Raw genomic sequence first — 19,857 nt, forward strand, 5'->3', positions numbered from 1 at the left:
AGATTCCATGCACTCTACAACTCGGAGACTCCACGATGGCAGATATTTTGATCCCCAAGGGGCCCAATTCCTATATAAATCAAAAATTCGTTAATCATCCGGCTCACATCCCTCATACAGAGCGTATGTCCAGGCTTCCTACCATCCATAAGCCCTTGGAACATTAATCCCATTCACACAACCACCGCCAGCACGCTCTCTCAACATCTCCAAGATGTCTACTACAAATGCCCCGCAAAACAATATGTAAGCAATTCTCCAAATTACACATTCATACATCCTTAACCTCCCGCAGACCAAAATCCCGCGCCTGGCTCGTCATAACTGGTGCAAGCACCTGCCTCTTCTGCACGGTGGGCTTCCTAAACTCATTCGGCATATTCGAAGAATACTATGCCTCCGATCAACTCTCCCAGAGCCCTCAATCAACAATCGCCTGGCTGGGTGCCGTCGCAATCTTCTTCCTGTTCTCAATCTCAGTTGTCTCCGGCGCCATCGTCGACAAATTCGGGCCCAACCTCTTGTGTTGGGCTGGTGCAATCGGCACCGTGTTCTCGATCATGATGACCTCGCTCTGTAAAGAGTTTTACCAGTTCCTTCTCGCGCAGGGAATACTACTGGGTATCTCAATGGCGCTGGTTACGTGGCCCATGTTGGCGCTTGTGGGGAAGTGGATTAACGCGGAGAATCGGGGTGCCGCGCTCGGTATTGTTCTCGCGGGGTCTTCGCTTGGTGGTGTGGTCTGGCCTATTGCTATTAACAAGTTGTTGAGAGAGAAGGGGATTGGGTTTCCGTGGACTATGCGGATAGTGGGGTTTATTATGATCCCGTGTTTTGGTTTTGCATGTCTCGTTGCGAAGTTGCCGCCGACTGTCGCTACTGTTGATGGTGAGCAGCAGGATAAAGACAACGTGGATCTTGCTCCTCCGGTGAAGGAAGTGGATCGCAAGGCGGAAGCTGTCACTCTCTTTAAAAAGCCGGCGTTGCAACTACTCTCTCTGGCTATGTTTATTACATACTTTGGCATGTTTTCGCCCTTCTTCTACACGACTTCATACGCCGTCGCAAAGGGATTCTCCTCGAGTTTCGCCTTTTACACTGTATCCATTGTCAATGGAGCTTCTTTCTTCGGTCGTGTGGTTCCCGGGATTGTGGCTGATAAGTACGGCAAGTTCAACTGCTGCATTGTCGCCACTTTGCTGTCTGGTCTTATTGCATTGTGCTGGACAAAGGTGGACTCGGTGGCTGGCTTGGGTGTCTGGTCGGCTGCATATGGCTTTGCCTCGGGTGTAAGTTGACTCGTCAAGTTGAATATTTGATTTACTGACGAGTCTAGGGAATCATTTCTCTTCAGCAAGCGTGTGCAGCTCAGGTTGCTACACCTTCTACTATGGGCCTTGCTATCGGGACCGTGTCGGCTTCCGTGTCACTCTCGTATGATTTCTCTCGCTTATGTGCATAACCATTGCTAATCTGCTCCTAGTGCTATGGCAAACGTTCCCATTAGTGGTGCACTGGCAGAGAAATACGGATATCTTTCTCTGTCCCTGTTTTCGGGGGTGTCGTTGCTCCTTGGTGGCGTCTTGCTTATAGCTGCTCGGTTGATCCAGGATCGACGTCTCCTTGCAATTGTTTAGGAACCCTCATTGAGAAGGTTTCTGGGTATCTACGAAAAGTGAAGCATGTTTAGAAAGGTAATAGATATTGAATGTGTTATTTGGGAGCCTCGGCAGATGGCCGGAATATGTCTCAAACGGACCGTCCATCGTGAAACCCTCGCGCATACGTAGATGGCAATCGTAGAGGACTTCATCGAGTATTCCACCTTCCTATCACTCTGATGACCAATAGACCGCATCATCCCCGACAAATTATCAAAATCCTCCGTTATCTTATCAACATCCCACGGAAAATACTAAGCAGGCCGGCCCCACCAATAATTTGATCCTTTCCGGTGGTATTCCGAGGGCAACTTGAAATTGGCTTGCCCTTTAACCATGGAATTTTAAGAGTTGAAAACGTGAGTACTTGCAAAACCTGCGCATAATATCTAATTCATATACAAAACCAAAACATCATATACATATCCATCATTAATTCGCCTCTGACGAATACAACTTAATCGGCACACCCGTATCATGCATCATCGTCAAATTAGACAGCTTGATAGGTTCCTGGCGTGGGTGAGGATCCGCATTCTCAAGGGTATCGAAATGCTGCATCAGTCGGACAACGGTGTAACTAGCCTCCGTGAGGGCGTATTGTTCTGAAACACAAAACATTAGTCACCTGCTAACAATACACATGGAGATTAGGGTGGGGTAACGAGGAAACTCACGACCAAGACAGATCCTCGGGCCACCGTTAAAGGGCAAATATTCCCATCCGTGCTTAGCGTTCTCCTCCCAGCGCTCGGGCCGGAAAGCACGAGCGTCAGAGCCCCAGAGGTCTGTGCGGCGGTGCATGGCATAGACGTTGTAGGCGACCATTTGGCCTTTTTCGACGTAGACTGGGGAGCGTTTGTCTGGGCCTCCTCCGACGGGTAGGGAAGTGTCTTTTGTGGCGACGCGGAAGTTTACGGGGACGGGCGGTTGGAGGCGGAGGACTGGATTTGTTAGTTCAAGCGCGAAAGTTCGTGGTGGTGGAACGTACCTTCGTTTAGGACGTAGCGGAGGTAGGGGATATCCTTTAGCTTTGTCTGGGTGATCTCAATGGAGGTCTTGCTGTCGCCGAAGGTGTCGACAATTTCATGGCGGAGACGGGCGAATACGGCCGGGTGTCGGGCGAGGTAGAAGAAAGTCGAGCTTAGTAGACTGGCTGTTGTATCACGTCCGGCGAGGAGAATGTTGAGCATATTGTCGCGCAGCATCTTGCGGTCATCGGTATCGGCCGCCAAGGCGTGGAGGAAGATGTATCGGTCATCCTGTTTCTTGTCCGGGTTTCTCTTTGCCTCGAGCGCGATGTTAACATAGTGGTCGACAACTTCATGCACCTGGCTGTTGGCCTCGCGGAACTCCTTAGGGTTGACGAGCCAGTACAGGCCCTGAGCACGCGAGCGGGCGGCCAAATAGTCTTGCGCGGTGGTGAACGCATCGGCGAAACCCTGGGCGCTGCGTACGGCGGACTTCTCCAGGACACCGGTAGTCTCAGACGGGGGAAGCATGCAGCCGACAGATTCACCAAAGAGGAAATGAGTGGCCGAGTCCAGAGTCAGCATGAAGAAGAGGCGCTGAATATCGAAGCTGGTTCGATCTTTGGGGATCAAAGCGATCAGGTGCTTGATGTGGTCGTCCAGCATACTCAGATCCGCGACCTGATCTCTGGTAAACTGCGGTCGCAACAGTCCTCGCGCATGGGACCAGCCCGCACCATCCAGAGTAAAGATACCATCTCCCAGCAGGGGGTCGAACTGCTCATGTCGAGTGCCGAGACAGAAATCCTGGAATTGGGTCGCCAGGATGGCCTTGACGTTCTCCGGTTCAATGGTAGCCAATAGTTTCCGATTCAGGAACTGCTGCTGGAAGGTATTTCCATTAATGGCGAACTGATCGCAAAGATAGTCGATCCAGCGCTTCTCACGCACAGCTTGCGTGAGGCGGTAGAAAGCCGGAATACCGAAGAAGCCGGATGCGCCATGTGGTGGAGATACACAGCGCAAGGATTTGGCCTGCTTGTAGTGGTGGTACGACTGGGCTAAATAACGCACGACCACGAGGGCGGCTAGAAGCGCACCAACCTTAAGCACGGTCGGGCTTAGCATGTCGGAGTCCGATCTGAGATCTAGTGTAACTTAGGGAGATTCTAATTCAGACTGCAGTGCGAGCATTGAATAAATAGTGAATGATGAATGATGAATGATGAATGAAGTAAGTTGAAATACAGTGGATGCGATTTGATGATAGGACGATAATAACGTGCCCGGACTTATCCTCGGTTGACCCGCATGTGCGAGTCGGAAACCCGTGGAGATCGCAAGCTTCTATGAATCGGGTTTAGTTCATTACACATCACGGAACGCACCCGTGCCGATCCCCCTCCCTTTCCCCAGACTGCGAGTCTGACTGGTTTTATTGGGCCTGGAAACAGGGCAACCACTGTTTCAACGCCTGCTTAAAGTATCCACGTGAGATCTCTCCCGGAGCGAAACCGAGTCTCATGTCGAAGCAGTGCTCGGCATTTGGCATGATGTATCCGAAGACATAGTCCTCGCCAGTCCCGACATTGCATTCGGGGATTTCCGTGGAGAAGGCTACGCCCTTTGGAGCGAAGCTTTCGGTGGCGAGGACGGAGAGGGTTCGCCAGGGATCGAATTGGCCGCCGCTCCAGTAGACGTTGGAGGGGCGTATTGTCCAGCCGCCGGTCTCTCGGTTCATTCTGGCAACCTCGGGGGACTTGGGGATGATGCCTCTTTTCACAGCCTCGGGAAACTGTCGCGTGCACAGCTGCTGATTGTATTCCAGAGTCTGGTACCTGGAGAGAAGCGAGTGAGGACCGAAGTTGTTGCTCTGGTAGAATCCCCACTCGGTGCAGACCTGCCAGAGCCAGCTGATGTTCGTGACGTCCGTGAACTTCGGGTTTAACTCGCAAGACAGTGGCTGGGAATCGTCGAGTCCTTCGCAGTTGGTCTTGTAGTTAAGGTTCGCCAGCTCTGCCCAGGCGGGCCACGATGCGAGCCGTCTGCCCACGTATTCTCTGCCGCGGTAGGGTGCAAATCCACGCGGTCCGGCCGTCATCTGAGTGACTGGATCCGTCTCCAGATAACGACAGAAATTCGCAAGACTGCCCTTTCCGCCGCCGAGACCCTCTGCCTGGAAAAAGCCGTAGAGCCCAGCCAGGGCCGCGGTAAAGTCCCCGTTGTTGTTCTTCTCCGCGCCTTCGCCGAAGACAAGTTTCTTGATTGCTGCCGCGCTAGAACCATTCTTGGAGAGTTCCATATCGATGTACTCCAGTGCTGCTTTGATGTCTCTGGTGCAGTTGTAGTAACCATTGGAAACCATTCCAGCATAGACCTGCTCGAAATAGATGCTCATGTCGACCTTGGCCTGGACGGGTGCTGAAGATGCCCATGACGCAAAGATGGTATTGGGGTATTTTTCTCGAGTAAAAGCCGCTCGCATGCCGGAGTATGAACCTCCAGCCATGACCCAGGGCGTCTTGGAAGGTGCCAGGTCCACATCGGCATAACCCTCAAGCGTGAAGTTCTGCGCAAAGTATGGGATATCCGCCAGCGCTTGCTCGTTCGAGAGGTAAATCATGTGCTCGGGGGGTGTGTCGGTGTTGACGGGATATGGAAGGGAATCTCCGTAGTATCTACCAATTGTTAGTCCAGTATGGGAAGCTGATTGGTCTCGACAGACCTGTGCTCCCACACAATTCCCATTCCGCCAAACTCTGCTAGTATCTCCATCAAGAAAGAGGTCGAATTGCCCAAAACAGCATTGGCAGATGCCTCGGCGTCGGACTCGCCAACATCATAGATGAAGACTGGTCCTCCTCTCTGATAAAAATCATCATTGACCCAGTAGCGGTTGTTGTACATGCCAACGAATGTATCGTTATGGTCGATTGGAATCTGGTCACGTTAGAAGAGCCGCCGGAACATCAGCAAATACCATACCGAAACATATTGAGTAGTGAGAGTGGTATCCGATCTCTCCATAGCAATTTCATGAACCGACTGATGCCGTTGCAACAACTCCCCAGAGTCAATCCCCATCTTAGAAGCCAGCGTAATATCCTGTCTAAACGATGTCAACCCCATAGCGCTTGACGTGCCCGACAAGGCGGCCAGCGCCGCAGCAATCGCCAAGAAATGCATCTTGCCGGTATCACGATATAAAATCAAACAGATCCTCCGGAACAAGATGAGAGAAGTAGGCAGTCAACATAATGAAGATCTCTGCCGGGTATATATGCAATCAGACCAATAGTGGGCCCCAAGGTGAACAATATGAAAACAAGTATTGTTTGCATCCACGTAGCAGACGCAGCTAACCAGGTGGATTCGAGATTTAACTGGCCCGGCGGGACTCCGTCAGGGACACCCGAGATCGATCTCATCGCGTGCGGTTTGGTGCAACCCTGGGATTCCACGGCCTTGGCGTCATGTTTCAGGGCTCGATCAAAACGGCTCGGATCATCTCGACCCACTGCCCAGCCTACACCGCGGGGCAGGCAGTTGGCCACCTTCCATATTGGTCTTGGATTATATATTGCTGCAGGCGTGGTGCATGCAACACAGTAGAGTCTCCTATTCGGACACCGTCGGTGTTTCACGGCGGGGAAATTTGGTCGCAAAGTCCAAGAGGAATACCAAGCTTAGACATGATGCCCAAAACATAGCGTGTGTGGCGGTGATGCTTATCGGTGATTTCCGAATCGGGACTACCTTACTCTCCTAAACAAGGGTAGCTCGAAAGGATACCACGCGACCGACTCGTGACGGTAACTTGCATCCCGAAACCGGAAGTTTGCCGAGATCTTGCAGCGGGTTGAATGTACGAGCCATTCACAGTGCGCCGACAATATTTAGCGTGGACCATGGGTTACGTTAGTATTGTTGTTTACTTGGATCAGGTACACAGGCAATTAAACATTACTTTCCTGTTCTCCTGCCTTGCGAACTTCATTGATTGATTCACTATTTAGGCAGAATGGGTGTTCTGATTGTCATCCCTTGTTTGTTTTACGGAATGTTGGCTGGATGCGGCGAGCGGCGGAGTCGTCCGGAAGAGTCAACGATCAGGAATGCTCGGGATCGCCAAGCGCAGGCAAGCAAGACTTGATTGCCCGGTTGATTTTTAGAAATTGCAGTAAATGTCGAAAACAGATCTTTCCTTGTAGGTTCATGATTGGTTCTCAAACCTACCGTGACACATATTAATGACATCCCCATCTCTGAGCGATCGACCGACATGATCAAAACTGTACCTGGACCGGATATATATTGCCGTCTGTAGTAGAGCAGAACAACTTTCTTTATGAGTTATCAAGTAGTAAATTGAAATATCTATCATACTATGACAAGTGCCTGACGGCTCAACATCCCGCTCTAACAACCCCATATGTACACGTGAAACAAAAACCGAGGAAGAAAAAAAGTCATGGACTCATAACCAAAACCCTACCTGGGTTTTATCTAAGCCCTCTGATGAACCAACCGTCCACCAACCCAGACAGCCTTAGTATGGCGATCATCTCCGCTCCAAACCCACTTCTGCATCTTCTCCTCCCAAGTCTCAGCCCCAAAGAGATCAACATTCCCCACAGGGCCAGGCTTGACGAGACTTCCACTGCCATTAGAAACCGCATCAAGCGGACAATGACCCAGATCCTTCATACCCCCAAGCTCAATCAGCTGCGCATCCCAGATCATGCCCTCCTCAAACCCGCCAATCTCATCCGCCATGTCAACGACTGCGGCGCCGCCGCGGGTTGCAAGGTACAGTGTCTCAGCGACGGAGAGCTTTTCTCTTCCCTCGGTTTTCTCGAATCCATTCACCGGCTTGCATTCCACGTGGCCGGTTGTATGGCCCAGAAGCCGGGATGAGAGGCAAGCCTGGCGCGCGGCTTCCAGGATACTGGGACTGTATCCGCCGCTCACGTCAGTTCCGAGACCGACGGTGATACCCTCGTCGAGCATGACGCGGATGGGAGCGATTCCGGAGCCGAGAGCTGCGTTTGAAGCGGGGCAGTGGGAGACTTTAGCATCGCGCTTGCGAACCAGCGCACGCTCGTCGGCTGTTAGGTGGACTGCGTGGGCGAGGATTGTACGCGGGGTGAGGAGGTTGTACGTGTCGTAGACGGAGGCGTAGCTGGGACATTCGGGGAAAAGTTCCTTGACGAGAGCGATCTCGTTTGTGTTTTCGGAGATGTGCGTTTGAATGTGGAGGGGTGGGTTGTACTCTGCGACTAGTTTGCCCAGGCCTTCCAGGGCCGGACGGGTGCAGGTTGGCACGAAGCGAGGTGTGACGATTGGTTTGACTAGAGTTCCCTTTGGATCGAGAGTGTGGATGTACTCTATTGTTGATCTTGTTGCGCTGATCGAGTCGTCGGCCGATTGGTCGCGGTAGTATTCTGGGCAGAAGTCTGGATTGTCCATGCAGGTTCGGCCGATGAAGGCGCGCTGGCCGCGTGAGTGGCAGAGCGCGGCGAGAGCATTGGTTGCCGGAACGTGGACTGTGGCGAAGTAGGAGGCGCAGGTTGTGCCGTGGGAAAGAGTGCGAGCCACAACCTGATCGTAGATGCGCAGAGCAGAAGGTGGTGCATCTTTGGGATTCTTGGCTTGGTTTTTGGGGTCTGATTTAGAGCCAAATCCTGACTCCACGGGGAAGGTGTATGTTTCCAGCCAGTCTAGAAGAGTGGAAGAACCAAATAGCCCGACATTCGGGAATTGAGGCGCGTGGATATGGGTATCTGGTCGTGGTCAGCGCGTGATATTGAGTGAAGAGGAAGGGGTACATACCAATGAATCCGGGGAAGAAAAACTCATTCCTGTCTTCGGTGGCAGTGACAATCTTGACTTTGACAGTTGATCCAGTGACGCCGTTGCCGTTGCCATTGACAGCCGCATCAACGTCGACCCAGCCATTGCGGCTCATCAGCGCTTGAAAACTTGCATCGTCCCGAACCTGCCAGTCAAAGCCCTTGATACGACCATCAGAAGACGAGACCCATAGGGCACCGCGATTGCGAACGAGTTCCGGCTTGGTTCGGCTGACGTCCACCCGGGGAAGCTGAATGAAAGTGCCTCGATAGACAGTGAACTCGTAAGACTCGGCCATGATGCGTCAAGCGAACGCAAATTCAAGTAGGTAAAGTCTAAGATAGATCTAGGAGCACGACAAAATATGCGCAGATCTGGGTCCACAACGGAAAATCACTCCATGTGGAAGCCGGGGTGCAGATTGATATATGAGCCGCTCGAAAGGGGTCAGATAGCAACAACAGAAACGGCAGGCGCAGCACTGACGGAATATCAAGGTTGTTCCTGCTTGTTTAGTCTGCGTAGTATCACACGGTGATCAGTGAAGTCCCGAGGTGACAGGTGTTGGGATCAACAGGGCTTGACATTCACTTCGCAAAGGACGGCGATCGGCTGTCTCCGCAGGATTACTTGTATTTTCGAAAATTACGTGGGGCTTGGCGGGGGAGTGTTGACTCTGGTATGCGGGTGAGTACGGGTGTACTGTCAGGTATTGTAAGAGGGGCAATGATAAGGTTTTTCTATAAAATGGAGATAAGACGTCGGATTGAGATGTAGGAACATCGAGATGGTCAATTCACCCTATGCTGCGATAGAGGTATAAAGGCTTATCCAATGGTGCTCCCCAATCATGGGGTATCCCATAACTTCCGTCATTTCTTATAAAAGCAACCATGTGTCTTGAGAACACCGCAACTACAGCGCTATGGGGTTTCCGATGACTCCTCATCATTCGTGAAAAGGGTGAATCGCTTTTCGGCCTCCAGATTGATTTGGGCGAGTGTACAGCGTGAGATTTGGGGTTAAAAAAATTACTTTGGTTAACTATGATTTAGCGTAGCCTTGCAATTGAACACAGCTTGCCCATACACCTCAGGAGGGATTCTCCCAAGTACACAATTCTCTCAACGATGGGAATGTAAATTAATATGTTGAATCAATTACTTTAACCAAGTAAAATCGTGATCATCACAGTACAGGAGTACAAAGAAAAATGTTGAATGTATACACAGAAATAAAAACCAGACCAGAATGTTAAAAGAGTCCGGCTGAAAATGCAAGGGGTATCATATCTATTCGGAGTCCTCGACGGGGCCGCACGTGCAGAACAGGTTCTGGTCACCGAAGGCTGTCACATAATTAGCACGTATTCATAAATATGCGTAGAAGGTTTGCAGGGGAAAGAGGAGATGCTTACCGTCATCAACACGAGTCACGCTTGGCCAGAACTTCTTCTCCAACAGCCAGGGCACGGGGTAAGCGGCCTCCTCACGGGTGTAAGGACGGTTCCACTCCGAGGAGAGGAGATCACGCTGAGTGTGGGGAGAGTTCTTGAGGACGTTTCCGTCGCGAGGCTGCTTGCCAGACTCGACGTCCGCGATCTCCTTACGGATGGAGATCAGGGCGTCACAGAAACGGTCCAGCTCAGCCTTGTTCTCGGACTCGGTGGGCTCGATCATGAGGGTGTTGGCGACGGGCCAGGACATGGTAGGCGCGTGGAAGCCGTAGTCCTGGAGACGCTTGGCGATGTCGATGGCCTCGATACCACAGGTATCCTTGAAGCCGCGCACGTCGAGGATGAACTCGTGAGCGCAGCGACCGTTCTCATTTGTGTAGAGGATCGGGTAATGGGGCTTCAGCCGGGAGAGGATGTAGTTTGCATTCAGCAGGGTGATCTTGGTTGCATGGGTCAGGCCGCGGTCGCCCATCATGTTGATGTAGTTGAACGTGATGGGGAGGATGGAGGCGCTGCCCCAGGGTGCGGCAGAGATGGGCGGCGAGGAGTTGTCGCCGCGCTTGGCTTGGAGGTGCTCGCTTGTTGGGTGGGAGGGCAGGAATGGGCGCAGGTGCTCGGCGACACCGATGGGGCCGACACCGGGTCCACCACCGCCGTGGGGAATGCAGAAGGTCTTGTGCAGGTTCAAGTGGCAGACGTCGGCGCCGATCTCGCCGGGGGAGCAGAGGCCGATCTGGGCGTTCATGTTGGCTCCATCCATGTAGACTTGGCCGCCGTGCTCGTGGACGAGACGGATGGCTTCCTTGGCACCGGGCTCGAAGACACCAAAGGTGCTGGGGTAGGTGATCATGAATGCGGCAAGGTCGTCCTTGTGCTTCTCGCACTTGGCCTTGAGATCAGCTAGGTCCAGGTTACCGGTCTTCATGTCGCACTTGACAGTGACGACAGACATGCCAGCCATAGCGGCACTGGCAGGGTTGGTACCGTGGGCAGAGACGGGAATCAGGCAGACGTTACGCTTGGAGTCGCCCTGGGCCTCCTGGTACTTCTTGATAACACGCAGACCGGCGAACTCACCCTGGGCACCAGAGTTGGGCTGCACGGTGACCTCGGCCATGCCGGTGATGTCGGCCAGCTGCTGCTCCAGGTCATCGATCATCTGGATGTAGCCCTTGGCCTCCTTCGCAGGCATGAAGGGGTGGATCTGGGAGAACTCGGGCCAGGAGACGGGGATCATTTCCGTGGTAGCGTTGAGCTTCATGGTGCAAGATCCGAGAGGAATCATGGAGTGGGCCAGAGACAGATCCTTGGACTCGAGGTGGTGGATGTACCGCAGCATCTCGGTCTCAGAGTGGTGGGTGTTGAAAACGGGGTGGGTCATGAAGGACGAGGTACGCTCCAGGCTGGCAGGGACGGGAGTGACACCGAGAGTGCCGTCAACCTCGACGGGGGCGACATTCTTGTGCGCAGCAAAGACATCCAAGATACCCTTAACCTCGTCACGGCCAACAGTCTCATCGAGGGAAAGACCGACCTTGTTGCCAGTGAGACGGCGGAGGTAGATAGAGGCATCACGGGCCTTGGCAACAACCTCATCGGCCTCGGAAGCACTGTCGAGCTCAATAGCCAAAGTGTCGAAGACGGCACCGCCTTCAGTGTTGGAACGCACAGGAACGTTGTAGCCGATGGAAGCCAGCTTCTCACGGAGAAGAGAAGTCATGGACATGATACGCTGAGCAATGGACTTCAGACCGACGGGGCCGTGGTAGATAGCGTACATAGCAGTCATGTTGGCGAGCAGGGCCTGAGCAGTGCAAATGTTGGAAGTGGCCTTCTCACGACGAATGTGCTGCTCACGGGTCTGCAGAGCCAGACGCAGAGCACGATTACCAAGGCGGTCCTTGGAGACACCGACAACACGACCGGGCACCTTACGCTTGTACTTGTCGGCGCAAGCGAAGAAGGCAGCGTGGGGACCACCGAAGCCCATGGGGACACCCAATCGCTGGGCACTACCAAAGGCAATATCGGCGCCGAACTCACCGGGAGCCTTGAGGAGAGTCAGGGCAAGCAGATCGGTGGCAACGCTGAAAGTACCACCCTGGCCGTGGATGGAGTCACTGAGCGACTGGAAGTCGAAAACACCACCCTCGGTGTCGGGGTACTGGGCGAGGACACCGATCAGGTGGTCACCCTGGTCCTTGACCACCTTGAAGTCATCCGCTAGGATGTCACCAACAACCAGGTTGATTCCGAATCCCTCAGCGCGCGAGCGCATCACGGCAATGGTCTGGGGGTGGCAGAGGTGAGACACGACAAAGGACTTGTCGGCCTTCTTCTGCTTGGAGGCGGGCATGGTAGCGAAGGACATGGTCATGGCCTCGGCGGCGGCGGTGGCCTCGTCCAGAACGGAGGCATTGGCGAAAGGCAAACCGGTCAGATCAGCAGTCAGGGTCTGGAAGTTCAACAGAGACTCCAGACGACCCTGGGAGATCTCGGGCTGGTAAGGGGTATAGCTGGTGTACCAGGCGGGGTTCTCCAGGACATTGCGCAGGATAACGGGGGGCACAATGGTCGGGTAGTAACCGGTACCGATGTAGGTCTTGCCCGAGACATCGATCTGCTTCCGGTAGGTGTCCAGGAGCTTGAGCATGTCGGTCTCACCCAGACCGCCTTGCACGCTGGAGCGGTACAGGCTGATATCGGCATGGGGCTCGGTGACCTTCATGTCCTTCTTGGAGAGAATGTCCTCGGGCAGGACCTGCTTGACGAATTCATCCAGGGAGGCCGCCGGGGGATCCAGCACGGCCAGCATTTCCGTAGCGGCATCGGGAGAAGGCCCGATGTGGCGGCGGGGAAAGGTATCGAGAGGCTGGAAGACATCATGGGGATGAGGGTCTCCATGCGCGTCGACGGAGCTGGTGTAAACACCGCGACGAGTAGAGGGGGCGGTGGAAGTGTTCAAGAACCGCCTAGAGGCGTTCAAGGGGAGGGAAGCTGTCCGCGCGACAGAGGGGCCAGCACGCACGCGCGAGCGCAGAGCAAGCTGGCGGCCGCCGCGGAGGGCAAACCAAGAGGCCGCCATTGATGAAGCTACCGAGGGATGTAGAGGAGGGAATTGAGCACCTCAACACACAGAACTCCGTGACTTCGTGTGATGTGAAAATAGTATGAAGAAGAAAAAGGCCGGAGAAATTAAATATTTAATGACACCGATCGCAATGGTTTTCCTCGTCTGAGTCCGACGGCGGGCGGGAAACTCGCTGGTTTCAGATAGCAGATGCTTTATCGGGCCAATAAAGGTACATAGCACGGCCCACCGCCACCGACCAAGCGCGATCGGGCGAGACTCCCCGGGTTTTCCGTCGGGAAACTCACCGTTAAAGAGTTCCACTGCGGAGCCCCTCTTACTCCGTGATCGCGCACTGGAGCTCAGACCGAGGGGTTCTTTCACCTCGGAGTGTCGACCTCGACACCTACCGGGGATTCCGTGCCATACATGGCTCTAATTCTTTCTATTCATTGGCAATGTCTGGAACCAATTGAACCATACAAGTCAAAATTGCATTGTTACCTCCTAACATGCCCATTGAGCGCCCCGTCAGCCCCGCAAGAGCACGATAACACTAGATAGTATATCGGAAGCTCGGCTCATCCTCAATCACGCGCTCCCCCTTCTCAGCCTGCCGATTACAGTACCAGAACCAGACACTGAGAACACACACGATGAGAACGATCAAAATGTTGCACCTAACAACAGCAGTTAGCATCGGTCAAAAACCAAAATAATCACCCCACGTGACAACATCGGGAATACACTTACGCGAGCGCGGCGTACATCCCCGGTCGATACCCAGGCGCGTCCTGCTCCCGGAACACCAACGAACTGACAATGCCCCCAATGCCCCCAAACCCAACGAGTGTCGCCGAACTAAACGCGCGCGTCCACTGCCCGCGCACATTATTCGCCTGATAAGCCATGCAAGAAGGAATATTCGCATTAGCGCCCGCAACAGTCAAAAAGACGCCCGCGTAGCGCGTCGCATCTCCCTTGGCGAAGCCCATCATGGGCAACCCGATAATGCAAAGCAGGGCATTGCCAACGAGGATCACGCCGCGCACGCGATACTTATCGCCGATCCACGCACCGCAGAACATCACGATACCAGCGAATGCGTACGGCGGTGCAACGAGACATTGCGCTGCACCGACGCCGAAGCCCATACCCTCCATGAGGATGATGGGGAGGAAGTAGGCGATAGCGTAGGTCACCGTGGTAAGGCAGAAGAAAATCATAGCGAAAGCCCAGATCTTAAGGTCTAAAGCCGGGCGCAAGAACTTCTTGAGGGAGAAAGCCTCGAGGTTCCCATCTTTGCGGTCGTTGTTGATGCGGCGGACTACAAAGGCGCATTCACGCTCGGACAGGAAATGCCATGATTTGTGTGCGCGGTCCGGGAAGTCGACTAGGAAGAGGAAGCAGAGGATGCCGATGAAGCCCGTGATTACTCCCTCGAGGATGAAGATCCAGCGCCAGCCTCCTAGGCCGTGGGTTCCGTTGAGCTGCATTAGGCCGAAGGCGAGGATGCCGGAGAGTGCGGAGGCAACGCAGCCGATTAGGTAGAAGACTGAGAAGCGTTTTTGGACATCATCTGCTAGACCTTAGTCTCGGATTGGGTAGGGCTGACGGGAGTCTTACAGCGAGTGTACCAGCAGGAGAGCAGGTAGACGCAGCCTGGGAAATAACCTGCTTCCAGGATACCGAGGAGAACGCGTAGGCCGACTAGTTGTCCCCAATTCTTGACGAATCCTGTACCCTACGCTAGTCTTAGCAATTGGAGTCCAATGGGTAATGGCGGTTCGTACAATCATGATCACAGCCCATGTAATGACAATCGTTCCCAAGAATAAAGTCGGTCCGACTTTTCGAATGATGATTGTCATGGGCGGCTGGAATATGACATATGGAACGAAGAACATCATGACGACGATTGACTGTTCCATCCCATGTCAGTAATGCTCTTGGAGTCGCGGTATGGAACTTACGTAGCGATTGCCAACACTCAATCCCAATTCTTTCTTCAGACTAGTCCGGTCAGCCGGATTGTAAATAGCAACCTGCGATGGAGCTCATACCCGGCGATGGCAGCCATGCTCAGGTTGGTCCGGTCCATGAGCGAGATGCAGTATGCGAGACCGGTCATAGTCACCAGGCGCAGGTCGATACGCCGGATGATCTTCTTCTGCTGTTCGGGAGTGAATTCTTCATCTTCGGTACTGGTGCGCTCGGCGATATCCTCGATGCCTTCCACGCCGTGTGGTTTCTCGTCATCGTAAGGCATTGTGCCTACAAGAAGGTGGTGGTTCAACGGGAATGAAACTAATGGCAGGAAAAATGTTGGGATGAAATGGCAGAGGAAGGATACGAGTATCAGAGTAGAATGTAAAGAAACAGGGATACAGACTCGCATTTATTGTCTTCTGGGCCCCAGGGGAGACTATCTAGGTTAGATTCTCAAAAGAGCTATTACCCCGGACGACAGCCTACCCACGCGCATTCTCCATGATTGAGTTCATCTAGCCTCGTCAAACCTCATCTGCCGAGAAATGCCCAGCTTTTCACTCCAACCGTGAGCACAATAGCCGACGATGAGGAAGATGCCTCGGTGCATTGCAGTATTGGCAACAGACCACGCAACGAAACAGAAGTCCCGAGTGATGAGGGGCAAAAACCCCACACCTGAGCTGTACGAGTCAATGATCTGTCTCTCTGCACGGCAGGTGGCGGTTGTCGAGCCCTGATCTGGGGAAGAGATAGAGAAGATGCGGGGATGGGAGCTTGGCTCCTTGGCGGATCCAGTGCACGATTTCCGGAATGCAGATGTTTCACCCGTTTGGTTGAATTTATGCGAGAAACGTCAGCTGGTAGGTATTCCAAGAACTGTTGGCGATATTCTCGGGAGTTATCCCGGTTATTATTGTTTTAGTTGAGAACCGGGTCTAGTCCAGCGGTGTGAAGACAAGGCACTGTTCATATAGACCGGACAGTGTCCGGCAACACTTGGCCCTTCCCTTCTGTTTTAGTGCTCATCCTCTCGCCGATTTTGCTCACTGAGTGCAATTGAACACGTCCCTGATCAATCTGAGCTGGTCACTGATCATTCCGTAATCAAACCAATCTACTCACTAAGCCTGATCTAAACAATCCCGTGGAGTCGTAAGAACGCATAGTAACTAATTGAGAGTTTATCTATATAACGAAATTCATACGCTATTGCCACAACATACTATCCCGGCTGTTGAGTCAAAGCGCGTTTTGCTTGACTACGGGGACAATATCCCTTCCCACCGGAGAATACTGCCCGACGCGACTAGAACCGTGGACGGATTGCCCAGCTCGGCAGTAAGAAATGAGTTAGCTGCGAGGTTGATCGCAAAGGACAAGCTTTGGTGACAAGTTTAATAGATTTAGAATAGACGACGGTGGTGTCAAGCATGCCTGACAGCACTCGCATAGCGGCTGTATCTAAATCAAGCTAAATCAGGCAAATGAACCATTGATTGATTTTGATTGGTAAACGACCGCCGAACAAACAAAACCAAAACCAAAAACAAAAACTAGAAAGTAGCTCAAGGTGAGTCGAACAGGGTGCGAGGTCGAATGTGTTCAGGTGACAGGGTGAAGAGTCATAACGCAAGTCGGGCCTCGGAAGAAAGGCGCCTTTTTCGCTCCTCCCTTGGAAGCAAAAAAATTCAGGCAGTAACACTTGCATATAATAATGCCCTGGGAACACATGTTGAGTTTGAAGATGAGGGTCTCGTCCAGAATAGGTAATCGTTGTCCAGTGTCATCCTCCCAGCTTCCTTTATGCGTCCTCCGTTCAAATAGCGTGTTTTTGGTCGTACAGTTTAGAAAGTTCAGGCACTGACCAGACTCGCTTCTAACCAAGCTTTCTTTTCGGCATCACAACCCTGAACTTGACAGCGAAATGGGCTGCTGCCCTTAATCATAATCGTGGTGCTGATTTGCTGCAGTAATCTGACTATGTGTCTGATTTCGATTTGTTGCCCGCATGACATGTTGAAGATAATTTCCTCGATCTGATGGCCTTTCGGAATACTTCGACAAGCGCTCCTCCAATTCTCCACTAACGGAGACATATTCGGCCCGTCGATACCCCCATTCTCTTCTAGAGGAGTCAACTGTGCCGCCGAGATAGTTTGCAGGATGTCAAGGCGCAGCTTTCGCATTTCATCGACCAAATACCTATTGGAAGGCGTCGAACACTTGAAAATCTTTTCTAGCGCTTTGGGATCTTGGAAAACGAACGTGTACGTCGACGGCGAATCTTGGATACTGTTGACTGGTATCTCGATAGTGGTCATGTTGACCGGATCGATGCGGCTGTAGGAGAGAGATCCCTGGTCATTCACGGCGATGAGTATGTCGCTGGCCATCCCGTCTTGATCGAATTTAGATCTGAAGCTGGTTTGCGTTAAAAGCATGTACAAACTGAGATAAAGGGAACGCGATATTTATCAACGGTCGGAATTACCAGTCACCGAAACCGGATTTGAGGAGTCGGAAAGGACTGGCACGATGGACGTGACTGGACGGCAAAAGGTGGCGGAGCAAAAGACAAACTCATATCTTATGAACAACATCTAATTCTCTTATTGTGGTACTTCCTATTGTTATATGCCTAAGATAGCCTTTCCATGGAATTTGCATAAAAGCTGGACAGTGAAGATGTAGCGGTTCTGTCGACTAAAGGAAAATCTGGTATTGCTCGACGAATAGGGGTTATGTTTGTGACAGGTGACTCCTAGATACGCTCAGCTGAGAGCAGTGAGCCATCATGGGATAACCAACGACTAGCGGCAGTGATCTGTTTGTTCAATCCTTCTTACTATTCCTGACCCCTCGGCACTAATGTCGTCAGCTTGAATAACTCTATTAGCAAAATGCTACGCCAGACCCCCTTTGACGACAAGAGTGCTACCACACCTGGCTCTATGAAAGACCTATCACGTAATTTGTTTAATGCGATGATACCGCATCTGCATTTGCAAGTGCCATGTCATACCGCTTAAGGGACCAAAATGCTGATCACATCTGCGCCTCGTCGGGACCAGCAGTTCTTTTGACGGTCGGTTTTGATGTGATGACCCTGCATGAACGGCAAATTCCATCCGAGTTCCAATCATAATAACGGACTTTCGAGACCCACATACCCCCCCGCACATTTGCAACATATCCCGGAGCATACATATGTCCGTCCTATCATCCAGATCGCGCACGCTTTGGCAGGGCTGCGGCATTGAAATGTTACATTTGTGCATTTAGAATGTATAATTCGGCACCTGGAATAAGGTAAAAAAAGTGTGGATCAGATTTCATAGCCAGAAATCAGTCGTGTATGTTACTCAAAGTACTGTATCGTATATCTTTGCTGGAAAGACTAGCGATTACTCAGAATGTCTTCCCTAGGGCTGAGTATAACTTTGCACCTGGGTACGATATCCAATGACGCCCGCCATTCCCCGCTCGTGAAAAGTGAGACTGGGTGTGCCGTGCAGGAGGCACATGAAAAGTGAATCATAGGAAATCGAATGGCCTGATTAATGACAGAAGAAGAACAAAAACCTCCTGAACCGATCCCACTAGATTTTTCGTCTTGTCTGACAGAGACTGTCGTCCTCTTAGACCCCTGGGTACTGTAAAGTGGCCGAGTCCGTTGGAAAAGTGTGCGATGACAGAAGGCGGATGATTGATTACTAACGAAATTAAGGCCACCCACTTTTGACTGGACGGTGATGGATCCAATGACATCCTGCATTTGATGGTGAAGCATGGCCTTATTTTGGCATGGCTAAAACACAGCCAGCTATGATAGGCTGAAAGAATGTCGATCCTGTTCATAGAGAACTCATCTACTGTCGCTTTGTCGCGGATGTAACGATGTAAGCCCAACAACATTTCTTTAGTATGCCAAATATCGCTGCAGATGCTTGACAAATCCGGTTTACATCCCTACTAGCATATATATTGTGCATTTAAGCGGCATACGTATGTAACGTTGCAAAAGTGTGGTGAGGGGCTGTCAAGGGAGGATACTAATATAAAAGGCCAATATTTTCTTCTGTTAAAATATAACATCCAAAAATAAAACATTCGTGCTTGGACATCCTGATCCACATTTCCAAAAATGCATTTTTATCAAGTCATAATCTTCCTGTTTGGCTTCTGTGCTCTCACAGAGTCCGTCAACCTCAACCAATTTAGCAAACACAGCTGTGGCGGAAAAAAGGCCTCGTGCTCAAACATAGCTCCTCGCGTATGCTGTGAAAGCCACTCTCGCGTGTTTGCCTCAGCCAATTGCGCTGGTTGCACCTCTACCGACTTCCAAATAACATGGACTAAAAAGAACAATCTTTACTGTGGTACTTCAAAAGCCAGCACCAACGGTAATCGATGCATTTCGGGCAGTTCGAACCTGCGAGGACATAGCTGGTGTCGACTTTGTGGTACCGAAGGGACACTTGACCCAGCGACTGCTCCGGAATGTACAGAGACCGTCGAGCCTGATATGATTGAAATTGGGAGCAAGTGGTTCAACGTGAACGAGACAGTTCCTGAAGAGAGTCGGAGGTACCTTTGGACTTTGTGGGATGATGATATTGATGATTCTGATGTCCCTGAACATTTGTTGCAATACGAAACAACTCACGAGGATTAAGAGAGACTTGTCCTTACGAGCGGCAGTATAAGTGCAGCGTCGGGTTCGAATTGTGTCTGTTATCTGCGAAATTTGGGCTGGTAGCCGGAAAGTCTGTCAACTTATTGGAGGAGGGATTCTCGTTGGTCCACAAATGTAATCTGCGCATGTTTGGCTTGAGATTCTTTAGTTTAGTCAAG

General features: G+C 51.9%; 7 protein-coding genes across 7 annotated transcripts; 1 reads left to right on the forward strand and 6 right to left on the reverse strand.

Moving 5' to 3' along the window:
* Positions 1 to 214: 214 nt before the first annotated feature.
* On the forward strand, positions 215 to 1,637 carry N7498_007631 (putative MFS monocarboxylate transporter; the record flags this gene model as incomplete). Its single annotated transcript, XM_058454693.1, has 4 exons — positions 215 to 246; positions 296 to 1,289; positions 1,337 to 1,434; positions 1,484 to 1,637. The coding sequence occupies 4 exons, from the start codon at positions 215 to 217 to the stop codon at positions 1,635 to 1,637; spliced, it is 1,278 nt and encodes a 425-aa protein (XP_058306942.1).
* A 456-nt stretch (positions 1,638 to 2,093) lies between these two features.
* N7498_007632 (cytochrome P450) lies at positions 2,094 to 3,760 on the reverse strand (the record flags this gene model as incomplete). The annotated part of the gene is made up of 3 exons (XM_058454694.1): positions 2,094 to 2,266; positions 2,339 to 2,605; positions 2,653 to 3,760. 3 exons carry the CDS (start codon positions 3,758 to 3,760, stop codon positions 2,094 to 2,096), a joined length of 1,548 nt encoding a protein of 515 aa, XP_058306943.1.
* Positions 3,761 to 4,067: 307 nt separating this feature from the next.
* N7498_007633 (putative serine peptidase, family S28) lies at positions 4,068 to 5,818 on the reverse strand (the record flags this gene model as incomplete). Its single annotated transcript, XM_058454695.1, has 3 exons — positions 4,068 to 5,310; positions 5,358 to 5,572; positions 5,618 to 5,818. 3 exons carry the CDS (start codon positions 5,816 to 5,818, stop codon positions 4,068 to 4,070), a joined length of 1,659 nt encoding a protein of 552 aa, XP_058306944.1.
* A 1,320-nt stretch (positions 5,819 to 7,138) lies between these two features.
* N7498_007634 (uncharacterized protein) lies at positions 7,139 to 8,783 on the reverse strand (the record flags this gene model as incomplete). Its single annotated transcript, XM_058454696.1, has 2 exons — positions 7,139 to 8,415; positions 8,465 to 8,783. 2 exons carry the CDS (start codon positions 8,781 to 8,783, stop codon positions 7,139 to 7,141), a joined length of 1,596 nt encoding a protein of 531 aa, XP_058306945.1.
* A 994-nt stretch (positions 8,784 to 9,777) lies between these two features.
* Positions 9,778 to 13,026, reverse strand: N7498_007635 (glycine decarboxylase subunit P; the record flags this gene model as incomplete). The annotated part of the gene is made up of 2 exons (XM_058454697.1): positions 9,778 to 9,833; positions 9,903 to 13,026. The coding sequence occupies 2 exons, from the start codon at positions 13,024 to 13,026 to the stop codon at positions 9,778 to 9,780; spliced, it is 3,180 nt and encodes a 1,059-aa protein (XP_058306946.1).
* A 541-nt stretch (positions 13,027 to 13,567) lies between these two features.
* N7498_007636 (putative phthalate transporter) lies at positions 13,568 to 15,280 on the reverse strand (the record flags this gene model as incomplete). The annotated part of the gene is made up of 6 exons (XM_058454698.1): positions 13,568 to 13,691; positions 13,765 to 14,590; positions 14,638 to 14,755; positions 14,805 to 14,933; positions 14,985 to 15,024; positions 15,075 to 15,280. The coding sequence occupies 6 exons, from the start codon at positions 15,278 to 15,280 to the stop codon at positions 13,568 to 13,570; spliced, it is 1,443 nt and encodes a 480-aa protein (XP_058306947.1).
* Positions 15,281 to 16,856: 1,576 nt separating this feature from the next.
* Positions 16,857 to 17,396, reverse strand: N7498_007637 (uncharacterized protein; the record flags this gene model as incomplete). Its single annotated transcript, XM_058454699.1, has 1 exon — positions 16,857 to 17,396. One exon carries the CDS (start codon positions 17,394 to 17,396, stop codon positions 16,857 to 16,859), a length of 540 nt encoding a protein of 179 aa, XP_058306948.1.
* Positions 17,397 to 19,857: the final 2,461 nt, after the last annotated feature.

The sequence above is a fragment of the Penicillium cinerascens genome (genome assembly GCF_028974065.1).
Source record: "Penicillium cinerascens strain IBT 15544 chromosome Unknown contig_9_segment0_segment0, whole genome shotgun sequence".
Lineage (NCBI taxonomy): Eukaryota > Fungi > Ascomycota > Eurotiomycetes > Eurotiales > Aspergillaceae > Penicillium > Penicillium cinerascens.